The sequence below is a fragment of the Echinops telfairi genome, unplaced genomic scaffold (assembly GCF_000313985.2).
Source record: "Echinops telfairi isolate 266 unplaced genomic scaffold, ASM31398v2 ScPeMD7_2291;HRSCAF=2852, whole genome shotgun sequence".
Classification (NCBI taxonomy): Eukaryota; Metazoa; Chordata; class Mammalia; order Afrosoricida; family Tenrecidae; genus Echinops; species Echinops telfairi.
This window is the reverse complement of record NW_022106189.1, coordinates 1063973-1077973: the sequence shown is the minus strand read 5'-3', so window position 1 is coordinate 1077973 and position 14001 is coordinate 1063973. Positions and strand designations below refer to the sequence as shown.

Genomic DNA, 14001 nt, shown 5'->3' with positions numbered 1-14001 from the left:
TAACAGTAGCAAAATTAGTTATGAAGTAGCAATGAAAATAATTTTATGGTTGGGGGTTACCCCAACATGAGGAACTGTATTAAAGGGTGGTGGCATTAGGAAGGTTGAGAACCACTGCTCTAATTCTTTAATGCTTCTCCCCCCACCCCTCACTATCATGATCCCAGTTCTACCTTACAAATCTGGCTAGACCAGAGGATGTACACTGGTACAGATAAGAACTGAAAACACAGGGAATCTAGGACAGATAAACCCCTCAGGACCAATAATAAGAGTAGTGATACCAGGAGGGGAAAGGGAAGGTGGGGTAGAAAGGGGGAACTGATCACAATGATCTACATATAATCCCCTCCCAGGGGGATGGACAACAGAAAAGCGGGTGAAGGGAGACATTGGGCAGTGTAATACATGACAAAATAATAATAATTTATAAATTATTAAGGGTTCGGGAGGGAGGGAGGGTGGAGGAGAAAGGGGAAAATGAGGAGCTGATACCAAGGGTTCAAGTAGAAAGAAAATGTTTTGAAAATGATGATGGCAACAAAGGTACAAATGTGCTTGACACAATGGATGTATGTATGGATTGTGTTAAGAGTTGTGGGGGGAGCAGGGAGGGAGGGAAAAAATGAGGACCTAATGCTGGGGGCTTAAGTGGAGAGGAAAAGTTTTGAGAATGATGAGGGCAATGAATGTACAAATGTGCTTTACACAATTGATGTATGTATGGATTGTGATAAAAGTTGTATGAACCCCTAATAAAATGATTTAAAAAAAAGAGTTGTATGAGTCCCTAATAAAATGATTTTTTAAAAAAAAGAAGAACTAGAGGAAAGTTGTTTCATTGGTGCTATATTGCACCCTGACTGGCTTGTATCTTCCTTGTGACCCTTCTGAAAGGGGATGTCCAATCAAATATTTCTTGAGACCAAAGTTTTAGGCTTGCATTGCTATTGTTAGCTGCCAACTCAGAGTCATGGTGACCTCATGTGTAATGGGATTGGACAGGTGTAAACCATTGGGCATCCACTGGCTGCTTCTCAGAAGCAGAGAAGATCTGGAATCCCACATGGAAGGCCAGAATGATATCACTGACCCAACATGCCCCTCTTCTAACCGATCATATGATCTTATTGAGCTAGGAGTGTATTCTTGATAACAGCATTTCAAATGAAGATTCGACAGAAACTCAACATGTGTATCATTATTGGTATCGTCTTTCTTCTTTACATTGGAAAATGAACATTATAAGTAGCATGTTGTCATCTGTGGATGTTTAACTATTTCAGGAGTTAAGATAGGCATGTAAGCAAAAATTGAAGGAAGAAGTTCAAGCTACACTGAAGGCATTAACTGCACCTACCCCCTTCTCTATGTTTCCCCCAAGAAAACGCCTCCAGGAATTGATTAGACTCTTGGGCCGAAAGGTGCTCTAGAGAGACAAAGACAAGGGCGTTAATGATTTGGGATCATTGCCTTTTCAGAAGCAGAAAACAGACCCAGCTTCCTTGAAGGTGTTATCGTTTCCTTGTGCACTGTTATTGGTGGTGTTATTGCCATTATCATTGTAATTAAACTTTTAAACTTTACCGAACTCCCTGAGTTGCAATGAGCCAATTTTTCTCAATCTCTAAAACTTAACTACTTCATGTCCACCTGTAACCACACTTTAAGCAGAGGTGGAAAACCTTTTTTGGTCCAGGGTCCATTTGGCTCTTTATAACATCATTCTCAGGCCATACTGATTGAACATGTAATGAACTCACCCCTAATGTGATGGATGGAACAGCTTCTCTTTGGTGAGGCATATTATGTTAGCTGGTATAGATGGTTTTGTCAGGCAGAGGCGGCAGTTGGCGGGGTGGGCAAGTAGAGGGATGCCCAGACTGGTGAAAACACTTCAAGGCAAGACCTCCCTCTCCCTTTCAGTGGCCTTCCAGCCCAGGTGCAGAAGGCTAACCATTACAGATAACTTTGAACATTGTTGCTTAGCCCGGATCTGCAGACAACAAAGTTGCAGTAGAAAATTCCCCAGCTACTCCCCACCCCCCATCCCCCAGACCTGGGATATAAAACTCCACCTCTCTTCCCCAGACAGCGAGACTTCTTGGGTGCCCAGCTGGGGACCTGTGAACCTCACCCGGAAGCTCAGGATGCTCCCGTCTCTTTCTCTGTACTCCCCTACCTCCCCCGTGGGGAGACTTCTCTGGCCCCAGTTATGGACCTGTGAACCTTGCCCGGGAGCTCTGAAATAAAACTTTTGATTTTAATATTTTGACTGATCTCAGTAACTTTTGCCTGCATACTGGAAAATGGCCTGAGATCCTCTGCTTCCAAACTTTCTTCCTTCTACACTCTGTCCCTCTCTCTGTACTACCTGTCACCCCTCAAGTTCTTTTAGCCCAATACTCTCCTAACCAGAAAAACTCACCAGCTCAGACAGACCCACTGCACCCCAATCAGGTCCCTGGCAGTATTCTCCTCTTGTCTTTCTGTGAACCTCCTAACTCCTTGTCCGCGCCTCCAGTAAGGCCTCCTCCATATTCTGGATGCCCCTCACTATCACCTCCCTCTGCCACCCCCTCAACTCCCAACCACCCCTCCACCGATCCCCCCACTCAGGCACTAAGCTCGCTCCTTTGTCTTCCCCTGTCAGTTGTCTTACCCGCTTGCACAAACCCCTCCTCTGCCCTCTACAGGAAGTTGCAGGCACCAAAGGTCTTGTCCGCGTCCATGTTCCCTTCTCTCTCATTGACTTGTCCAAAATTGAAAAGTGCTTAGGTTCCTTTTCCAATGATCCCATGAAGTAGTTAGTTCATTGTGCCAACCTGGCCGATAAACACATGTGGGGTTAATTGAAGGGTGGAGAGATAAATGGCTCAGTGAGCCTCACCTTTTTAGTTCTCGGGTTTCTTGCTTTCTGATGGTCGGACCAGGGTGCAGCTGCCTTAGCCAGTTTCCTGCTTTAGCTGGCAAGGCTCACTTCCTGCAAGACATCCCCAAGGAGAAGCCGCCTGGACCTACCCGGATGCAGCCCTGGGTGCTGGAGCACCCGTGTGGAGACCCCTGCCAGCACTGAGATGATTACACATTCACTGACTCGGCTTTCCTCCTGCAGTCGGCATCATTGTGTCTGTTTTGTGAGATAGAGGGGGACTTTGTGGGTTGGTGTCGGACATATGGGTTAATGGGTTAATGTTGGACTTGTGGGCTTGGGCAGCAGTGGGTTGGGATGTTTTCTTGATAGGAACTTAACCTTTATATAAAACTCTCTCTTATACATGAGTTTCTGTGGATTTGTTTCTCTAATGTATCCAGACTAACACATCCCACCACCTACATCAAAGAGTTTCTCTATTTGTCTCAAGCCTATGATTTATCATGGCATGATATTTTTGTAGTCCTTTCATCCACTCTCACCTCAAATGCAAAAAAAGTGTGTTTTTACCACTGTCCAGCAGCATGCAGACCAGGTTCATCTCACTGACCCCAACATGCCTGTGGGTACCAAGGTAGTCCCAAGTCAGGAACCAGGCCCGCCAGGCCCGCTGAGATAAAATGCTCCAGTGTGTCTTGGCCAGCCTCCAGGCAATCTCTCACAAAGCAGTCAACTTTGACAAACTCAGGGAAATTACTCAAAAGCCAGATGAAAATCTGGCAGCATTTTAAAATCGCCTCATTCAATACACCCGCCTAGACCCAACCTCACCAGCAGGGGTCACTCTCCTTGCCATGCATTTCATTACTCAAAGGGCTCCAGACATCAGAAAAAAGGTTTAACAACGCCGAGGATGGCCCTCAGATTCCTGTCCGGGATGTGGTACATATGGCTTTTAAAGTCTTTAATACCAGAAAGGAGCAGGCAGAGGCAGACAGGGAGTCCCGAAATGGCCAGAAGGCAAACTTACAAGCCCAGGCCTTGATTGCAGCCCTGAGGCCCTCAGCACCCAGGAGGACGTTGGCACCTTCCCAGGCCCTGGGAACAGCACTTTCAGACCACCTCCGTCAAGTGTGGCCAATGGGGTCACTGGGCCTGTCACTGCCCACAACCTCATCCGCCCAACAAGTCTTGTCCAGCGTGCAGTCAACAGGGCCACTGGAGAAGTGACTGTCTTTTGGTGCACAACCGAGGAAGGCCAGTCCCGCCAAGCTCTGACCTGCCGTTGATGCTACTGGGCCTAGCTGCTGAGGACTGATGGAGCCAGGACTCATGACCGGATCAACCTAGACGAGCCCAGGGTAACAATCAAGGTAGCAGGAAAGGTTTTGCCCTTTCTGGTTGACACAGGGGCTGCCTTCTCTGTGTTGCCTTCCTTCTCTGGTCCTCTAGACTCTTCCCAGGTCTGTGTCAGGGGAATTGATGCCCGTTCCTCTCGCCCATTGTCCATATCAGGTGGATATCAGGCCAGTTACGCAAAGAATTTATATGGAGACAGTAAGTTGAAGAACGTCAGAATAAGTTGCAAATTGTCAGAAAAAGAGGGACAGAAAGCTGTTTAGCGAGAAGTTGATGAGAAATGAGAAGTGAATATGTTCATTAGAAGAGAAGGATTGTAGTATAACAAATATGAAGGGCATTAAACTGATGATTCTCCGTAAGACAGGAAACAACAGAGCAGACACAGTCACCCGAGCCTAACTAATTCAAACCAGCCTCACCCCTCTCCCATCCTCTTCTTGTCACTGCCCAACCTCCAGCCACAGTATACAGACACAGAATTACACTCATTGCTTTCCAAGGGAGGAACCTTAACCCCAGAAGGTTGGGTGATGCTGTAAGAAAAGCTAGCCTTACCCCAAGCCCAGGCAGCCACCATCATACAACAGATCCATCACTCTTTACACATCGCCCCCCCGCCAAACCTTAACCAATTCCTTAAGCCTCTGTTTCATCACCCATCATTGCAAACCCTTATAAATACTGTTTGTTCTGCCTGCTGCACTTATGCCTCTGTCAGGAGGACTTAAACCAAGCTTCCCCACCCATTAGATAAAAGGGCATCTCCCAGGACAAGATTAGCAAGTAGACTTCACTCACATGCCATCACACAGAAAGCTAAAATACCTCCTCACCATGGTTGATACCCTTGCAGGTACGAAACTGCAGAAGTAGTGACAGACACCCTGCTGACTCACATCTTCCCAGATTTGGTCTCCCCACCTCCATTCAACCTGATAATGGACCTTCTTTCATTTCCAAGATTACTCAGGTATGTTCAGCCCTAGACAGAGATAGGAAGCTACACATCCCATATAGACCTCAATCATCAGAAAAAATAGAAAGGGCTAATGGACTCCTTAAAGATCACCTCCCAAAACTTTCTGTAAAACCCTGCCAGTCCTGGGTCACACTTTTACCTCTAACCCTTGCTCGGATTAGAGCCTCCCCTCGTGGCCCCACCTAATTTAGTCCTTTCAAACTCATGTATGCAAAACCATTCCTACTTAACCACCACTTACCAGTCCAAGAACACTCCTTGGCCTCCTGCCTCCCTTATCTTTCTCTTTTAAGACAGCTGCTCCGGGAACACTCGAACATATACCTGCCCTGCCCTGCCCTGAAGACTCAGACCAAACCTCTCAGGTGGCCACGCTGCAACCAGGAGACTAGGTGCTTCTCAAGACTTAAGAGGGAACCGATTACAAGGAACTATATGTGACCTCCTCCCTGGGGGATGGACAACCAAAAAGTGGGTGAAGGGAGACGTCGGACAGGACAAGATATGAGAAAATAACAATTTATAAATTATCAAGGAATCATGAGGGAGGGGGGAGCGAGGAGGGAGGGGAAAAATGAGGACCTAATGCCGGGGGCTTAAGTGGAGAGGAAATGTTTTGAGAATGATGAGGGCAATGAATATACAAATGTGCTTTATACAATTGATGTATGTATGGATTGTGATGAGTTGTGTGAGCCCCTAATAAAATGATTAAAATAAATAAATACTGGGGAAAAAAAGGTTCTTCATCCAAAACCTCTACAACCACAGTCATCAGGTCCACACACTGTAATCCTTACCACTCCTACAACAGCAAAACTCTTAGGGGACCCTCGGTGGCACCATATTTCCCAAGTCAAGAGCCCCCCTCTTAACCCTCATGAGGCCCCTACGTTTGTCAGGTTGGAATCCACTCAAATAGGCCTTTGCCACAGCCATAACCTTGCTAACGATGGCTGAAGCCCGTAACTCTTGTGTGGCACTTTAAAGTCAAAGAAACCTACACCTCGCAGTCAACTGAGATAGTTCATCCAATTGGCCAGAAAAACTGCTCTCTCCAAGGGTAACAAAGTCAACTTGTCATTCCCTTCACTCTTAAGACAGTTGCAACTCATTTTAGACCATTTGCTTACTCCTATTACTACCCAAAACAGGCCTGCTCTCAGTTGTGGCCTAAGCAGTATGATGGGTGTCCATACAGGTTAAGCAAAAAACACGACACAACAGATGAGTACTTACTGATTCAACCTTTTTTATTCAGGATGGGACATTCTACCTCCGTATTACCAACCCTAGAATGAGAGGTGGGTTGAGGGAGTCAAAGGTGAGCTATACAACTTTAAATACAGCTCAGTGCCCTCAGGCAGTATTATCATTTACAGGGAATACATTTTAGCCTTTCAAGCCCAGGTACAAATCTGTGCCAACATTCTCCAGGTGGAGCAAGCACTTCAAAATCAGATACCTCACAAACTTCAGACTACCACCATGTCCTTATGGGTCCTGATAATCCAACACATTCTACTTTTCCTTAATCAAACCCATGCGCTAAAAAAATGTCACTCATTGCTTCCTGTGTGCCTCCCTTCAAATACCTGTTGACCAAAGTCCTCGTCCACTATGGTAGGCTCGTTCCCAAAAAAGCACCCCCAACAAGATGTACCACCACTCCACTGAGTCAGGTCCCACTATGGGAGCCAGAGGAAGTAAATCAGACTCAGCCACCGCGAATCTTCTACTTCACAGATCAGAATGTAAATGGCTTTTCTCTTCATGGAGTTTGCAGACATAATATAACCATTAATGCTAATATATTCTCCAACCCCAGACAATTCTTTTGGTTCAATGGAATTTTAACTAAATGTGTGAATTCTTCCATAGCAGACCTTGTTTTCCAGTTACTGTAGTTCCTCTGCCCACTCTGTGTGGTCAGTCTGAGTTAGCATGGTTACTCTCTGTCCAAAGATCAAAGAGAGCAGCATTCCTTCCAATAATTGTAGGTATAAGCCTAGCGTCTTCAATCGCAGCATCTGGAGTGGTTGGAGGCACACTCAGCCACTCCATCATCTCAGCACAGAATTTCGAGGACTCATTGCAGACCACTTTGGAGTCCACCACAGCCTCCTTAGCCTCACGGAAGGACAGATCATCTCTCTGGCCCAAGTTGCCCTACAAAACAGACGGGCCTTAGATCTTCTCACTGCTGGAAAAGGGGGTACCTGCCTCTTCCTCGGGGAAGAGTGATGTTATTACATCAATGAATCAGGGCTGGTAGAGCAAGACTAACTTGCCAGAGTGAAGACCTCTGCAGTCACGGAAGGACAGATTACTCCCCGTTTGGCTGGCTGCAATACCCCTCAGCCACCTGGTTGTTGCCCCTACTAGGGACACTAATCCTTATCTCTTCATTTTTTCTCTTAGCTCTGCATTTTCTCAGATTTATCCAGCAGCGCATACAAGAACTGTCCAGGGGCACAGTAAACCAGCTTCTTTTCCACCCATACACCCACTTGACAACAAGCCCACCCCCAGAACTCCCATTCTTCCTGCTCTGGTGTCTGTAAGCCCACAGCATCCCCTACCAGCAGGAAGCAGACAGACAGACTGCAACACCCCTTATCACCAAAATGCTGAAATGTCAGGCAGAGGCAGGAGTTGGCCGGGCAGGCGACTGGAGGGATAGCAGGAGCTGGTGAAACACTTCAAGGAGTCCAGACCTCTCCCTCCCCTTCTGTGGCCTTCCAGCCCAGGTGAGAAGGCTAATCATTACAGATAACTTTGAACATTGTTGCTTAGCCCCTGATCTACAGAGGACAAAGTTGCAGTGGAAAATTCCCCAGCTACTTCCTCCCCCAGACCTGGGCTATAAAAGTTCCCAGAACTCTGAAATAAACCTTTAAAACCGTTTTCTACCTTCTCTCTCTCTCTCTCTCTTTGTTTCTTTCCATCACCAAATCTGCCTTACAGGTTTCACCAACCTTATAAGGTTATGAGGAGCCCTGGTGGGATAGTGGTTATGCGTTAGGCTGCTAATGTCAATGTCAGTAGTTTGAAACCACCAGTTGCACTGCAGGAGGAAGACAAGGCTTTCTAGTCCTATAAGGTGTTATACTCTCAGACACTCACGGGGGCAGTTTCACCCTGTCCCATATAGTCACTATGAGTCAGAACTGCTGGGTACAATGAGTTATACAGCCAGAGGGCCAGACTTTCTCCACCCCTGCGTTAGAGAAATGTTTCTCAAAGTGGGGGACACTTCCGCCTGGGAACAATCCAAAACAAACAAACAAAACACCAAACTCGCTGCCATCAAGTAGATGCTGATTCATAGCGACCCTATGGGACAGGGTAGACTGCCCCTGTGGGTTTCTGAGACTGTAACTCTTTACAGGAGTAGAAAGTCCATGTTTTCTTTGTGGTAGTTTTGAACTGCTGACCTTTCTGTTAGCAGTGAGCTTAACCACTATGCCACCAGGGCTCCAGGAGGGCTGTAAAACAACACCTACACTTTATCCTGGATGGTGGGCTACAGCACAAAAGGTTTTAATTGTCAGAGACTGCCATTGAGTAATTTATTTCTGAAGAAAAGGTAGTAGGCTAAGTAAGTTTGGGAACTCAAGCTTTTGTTCTTGGTAACAAAATTAATGCAACTATAGTTATGTTCTTTTTACTTTTAGAACAGAAAATAAAATAAGAGTATTGCCTATTGGTTTCCTAAATGATGTGGGATGTTATGTAAAAGCACGGTGAACGATCTCTTGGGAGGGCCACGTCAGATGTTCATTTCTCGGACTCAAATGCATCAGCCCCATCTTTTGCCCAGCTTCTTTGTTGACAGTCTAGGAATTCAGGTGTGAAGGAAGAATGCCCACCCCAAGGGTCTCCATGACCTCTTGTCTGTACACAGTTCCCTCGGGGCCAGGGAGCATGCTAAACTGGACGATGTACATTTGGGACTTACATGTGCAGGAGTGAACATGTGTTTCCAGGGCTAGGGAGCTTGCTTCTCTCTGTTGCTGCAGACGTGGGAGCTGGAAGGAGACCGGGAAGCGTCTTGGCATGGATTATTTCAGCTGCTGTGGTGCTAGCAGTTCACATATTGAAAAATTAGAATATCCTGGAAAGCCTTGGTGCGGGGAAGAATTTCCAAGCACATTCAATCTGCTAACAGACCTGCCTTTCTGAGAAGCTGATGGAAGCCCAGTTTCATTCCATCTTGTTCCTGAAGGTGGTACTAGTATCATGACATTTTATTAACCTCCTTGTGTGGCGGAGGGGGGGGGGGCACAGGATAGAAATAGGTCATTCACAAAGGAGGAAAGGCAAATGGCCAATAAACATATGAACCGAGGCTTAATCAAAGAAATGCAAATGAACCTGAGAGTCCTTACCCCTTTCCCTCCAACCTCCACGACATAGGAAAAAAGGCACCAAGGTTGATCATGCCCATAGTTGTTGAGAAAACGATCGCCTTTGATATGTCACTGGAGTCTTGGGGTTCAGAAACTCTACCTGGAGCCCCTCATCCCAGGGAACTAGTTGGGTCCCTTTATCCTTCCTCAGGAGAGAGTCTAGAAGCAACCGAAGGCCTCCCAACTGGGGTTAGCGGGGTCAGCACTGAGACAGATAGGGCAAGGCTGTTCAGTAACAAAGGTTACCAAACTGTGTGTTGCCGCCCCATTCCTGCAAGAAAGCAGTCCGTGTGCATTTAGAAAGGAAGCCTGCAGGGACTGGCTACAAAAACAGTGGGTTCTCTGTGGTCCACCCACCCTTACCCCCTTTTGAATGTTCCGTTTTCACCGAACTGCCTTTTTTGTTTTATTTTGTTTTACGATGAGCCCTCCTATCTAGTCAGCTCAGACTCAGGGAGCCCCATGTGTTTCTAAGTAGGATTGTGCCCCTGAAAGTCTTCAATGGCTGAGTTTTCAGATGGAGATTGCCAGGCCTTTCTTCTTAGGCACCTCAGGGTAGACTGCAACATTTGACCTTTCAGTGAGCATATTAACCATCTGCACCACTTTTTATACTTGGGCATCTCCACCAGCTGGGGATTTATGGACTCATTGGACACCTGAATTTCAGGCTCAAATTCAAACAGCCTTATGTGGATTTGGGGTTCACCCATCCCCTACTTCCTTCAGTGTTTCTGCAGTTTTCCTTTCGAAACAAATGTCTAACCTTTTTTTTTTTTAAGCATTGAAGTCACTTTCAATTGATCTTACTTTTATTCAGACCATTGTTTAGATCTGATAGGAAAGGAAACTGGAAGGCTTTCCCTCTCCTTTGTTCCCCCTTCTCTTTCTCCTTTTATACCTGGAGCATAACACACCAAGGGAGACTTACAAAACACGGTCAGAATGCTGACACTATCCCAGCAATCCCCTCTCCCCATGGAAGTAGACTTTTCTTGTTTTTCATCCTCTTACTCCGTCCCTTCACCTGTTTTACTCCCTTACCACGCCCCTGGCTCACCATGGCCCTCAGAGACTGCTTCTTTGGTGTGAAGACCATTTTTCCTATTCTCCCCGCCCCCCAATTATAATAAGGATACCGTGAACTATTATCTTTCTGAGACTGACTAACTTTGCTGAGCATGTCTTCCAAATTCTCCCATTTCATGAGGACTAAATGTCTAATTCTTGTGTTCATCTCTGGCTTTCATACAAGAGTAGCTTAGGGGGCAAACTCTGAACACGTGGTCTGAGAAAGCTTTAATCCCAGTGCCCACAGATCATTTGCACCCACCAGCAGTTGGCACTACCCTATTCTGGTCATAAGGGGAATTTTGTGTGCAGAATGGGGGTGAGGGCAGGTATCTGAGGGACACCCTTGGAACCAATGACAGCACCACTGGGCCCTAGAGTCACACTGGGAAAGCAAGTTATTGCTGCTGGCTGCCATCCAGTGGAGTCAGCTGCAGCGCACGACCATCCCTTTGCACACTAGGATCAGACTGCTGCGCCCCACAGGGTTTTTTTTTCATTGGCTGATATTTTGGAAGTCGATCACCAGGCCTTTCATCTTAGTCTGCCCTAGTCTGAAAGCTCTCTGAAATCTGCTCAGCACCACAGTAACATGTAAGCCTCTGATGACAGACAGGTGGCAGGTGCACATGAGGTGCATTGGCTGGGCATCAAACCTGGGTTTTCGGCATAGAAGGTGAAATTTCTACCACTGAGCTTCCCCTGCCCAAACAAGCCGCAACCCCTAAACCAGAGCCAGACTTTCTGTCTTTGCCCGCCCTGCACCCTGGAGCCAAAGCTGGAGTGATGTGCTCATTGGTTGATCTCAGTCACGTGCATGCAGGGAGCAGAGTCAGGAGTGCTGATTGCAGGAGCCTGATGGAGGGATCACTAAAGGAAACGGAGTCATGGGAACAGGAAGGGAGCCTGGCCTCATCCCTGTACCTGGCTCTCCTAGACCTTTTCACAGCCTGTCCCCCTGTCAGTAATGTTCAGTCTCCTAGCATTTGCCCAGCTGGCTCCTTGTCATTCACTCCTCAGTTCAAAGGTCACCTCTAATAGATTTGCCTCTTCTGCCATGTCCCCCAGGCAGGCCACTAGCCCTCCTGCATCCTGTCCCTGTTCTCCATTTCCTCCAGTGCACTGCCATTGGCTTCAACTGGAGTCGGTCAACTCCTGCTGACCACCTCTATAGGTGCAGGCAGAGCTTCTATAGGTGATGGGAGCATGAAAGTCCCACACCACTCGGGAGGAAGTAGGCCAGTGGTTCACACAGCTACACAGCATAATAATGTGGTGGTTTATAGCCCCAGAAGCTTAGTTAAGGTATAGAAGCAGCAGCGATGATAGAAGGAGTCATTGTCTTCCCCTGGGGTTGAGGGTGTGTGTGGGGGGGAGGTGCAGGTAGAGGAAGCTAACTGAATGGGGTTCTGCAGACTGAATAGAAGTTTCCTTTGAGGCAGTCTAATAAAGGCTAGTATTTACTGAGTGCTTGCTCTGTGCCAAGCGCTGTTGTAGATGCTTTATGGGTGTTTAGTGTACAAAAGAGACGCCAATCTCAAATGTAATTTAAGGAGAAAATTATTAAGTCTTAAAAGGGACAACAACACAGACACATCATCTGGATGGCGGGGGTGAGGGGGGTGGGGGGGTGGGGGTGTCACTAGCACAAGGTGATAATGGCACCCAAGGAGCCACAGTCAGGACTCTAGTTAAATAAGGTATGGAACGAAGAAAACAGTCACAAATTCATGATTGGTGGCAGGCCAAGACATCACAGATACCGATGGACTACAGAAGGGGGAATGGGACTGGGACTGGGACAGGTAGTGTTAAAGAGGAGAGCTTGAAAGATTGGTCTAGGCAGTGGTTCTCAACCTTCCTAATCCTGCCACCCTTTAATACAGTTCCTCATGTTGTGGTGACCTCCAACCATAAAATTATCTTCATTGCTACTTCATAACTGTAATTTTGCTAGTGTTATGGGCAACCCCTGTAAAAGGGGGTTCAACCCCCAAAGGGGTCACGACCCATAGGTTGAGAACTTCTGGTCTAGGGCCTTCTGACCAAGGCTGTCAAGACAAGACATGACTCATGACTATGTGAATCCCAAGTACTGTCCATCAAGGACATAAGGGAGACTGTCCCTACCTGGGCTGGCTAGAGAGGGGTGAAGGTAATCAATCCACTTTCTAACACACTCTGCCTGAGGCAAGATTATCTGCATCAGAAGGAATTCAATGGAGGCTTAATCTTTGTGGGAGTTCTGCAGGTGGAATTTGGGCTGACTGCTATCCACAGCCTTCTGCAAGCCTAAGTGCTCAGAATTTAAGCTCTGCTACATGGGTATTAACTCTTACAGCTCTTACCACAACTTGGTGACGTAGAAAACTAGATGTTGCCCTCCTCCTATTTACAGATGAAAAAACTGAGCTCAAAAATTAAGCAAGCTTGCAGTAGGATGTGGAATTAAATAGAAGAGAAGGAACAAGCATACCCAGATAAATGAAAAAAATGTTTCTCTAACTTTTCTATGGAAACCCTGTTGGCTTGCACAATGGACGGAACCAGGGTTACTCTGGTTCTATCTGCAATTTGTTAATCTCGTAGGCACCATGGGGCAGGCTACCCCACAGCCCCATGTTAGGGACCTTTTGGAGACTTCTGCTGTCACAGGAAGGCGCCCTGGTGGCACTGTAGGCGAGACATTGGGCTGCTAACAGGAAGGTTGGCAGTTCACACCCACCAGCTGCTCTGCTGGAGAAAGATGAGGCCGACTGCTCCCGTGAAGACGACCTTGTATAGAGATGGCTATGGGTCGGCGTTCCCACAAGTGGTTTCCAAACTGTGTTCCCCTGTCTCTTCTAGACCCAGCCCCTCGGTTGCCCCAGGCCTGAACAGCAGGCTCCTTCTTGTTGCCCCAGGCCCCTGAGAGTGCCTGGGTGGGCTCAGAAGTTCCCTCAGTGTGATTGCCAGCAGCGCCTCACAGGCCTTGCTCTGTCCAGTGTGGGTCATCTTTGTGATGGAACGCTTGGGCTGTGGGGAATGGGGGTGGAGGGGTGGCGTACCAAGGGGCAGGGACCCGACAGGTGTTAGCCCTTAGTTAACCTGCGCTGTCCCGCTCCCAGGGTCCCTAAGCAGTCCGGAGTAGACTGCCACGCTCTGCAGCCTGGCGTGGGAGGGCCGGCTTCCAGGGTCGGAGGCGGCCTGGGGAGCTCTGAGCTCGGAGCCCAAGGGCCTGGGAGAGCGGGTCTGGGCCAGGGGTGCCCGCGCCGCGCCCTCCAGCCCCGCGAGGCGGGGCGCGCGCCCCCGGCCCGCCCCCA

General features: G+C 47.7%; 1 protein-coding gene across 1 annotated transcript in view; it reads left to right on the top strand.

The window, feature by feature from the left end:
- Positions 1-5071: 5071 nt before the first annotated feature.
- The window catches only part of LRP3 (LDL receptor related protein 3), a 20442-nt gene continuing 11512 nt past the window's right edge, over positions 5072-14001 (top strand). Inside the window, exon 1 of the mRNA XM_045293883.1 lies at positions 5072-5090. Coding sequence (XP_045149818.1) covers positions 5072-5090 — 19 coding nt within the window. The remainder of the gene's footprint in view (positions 5091-14001) is intronic.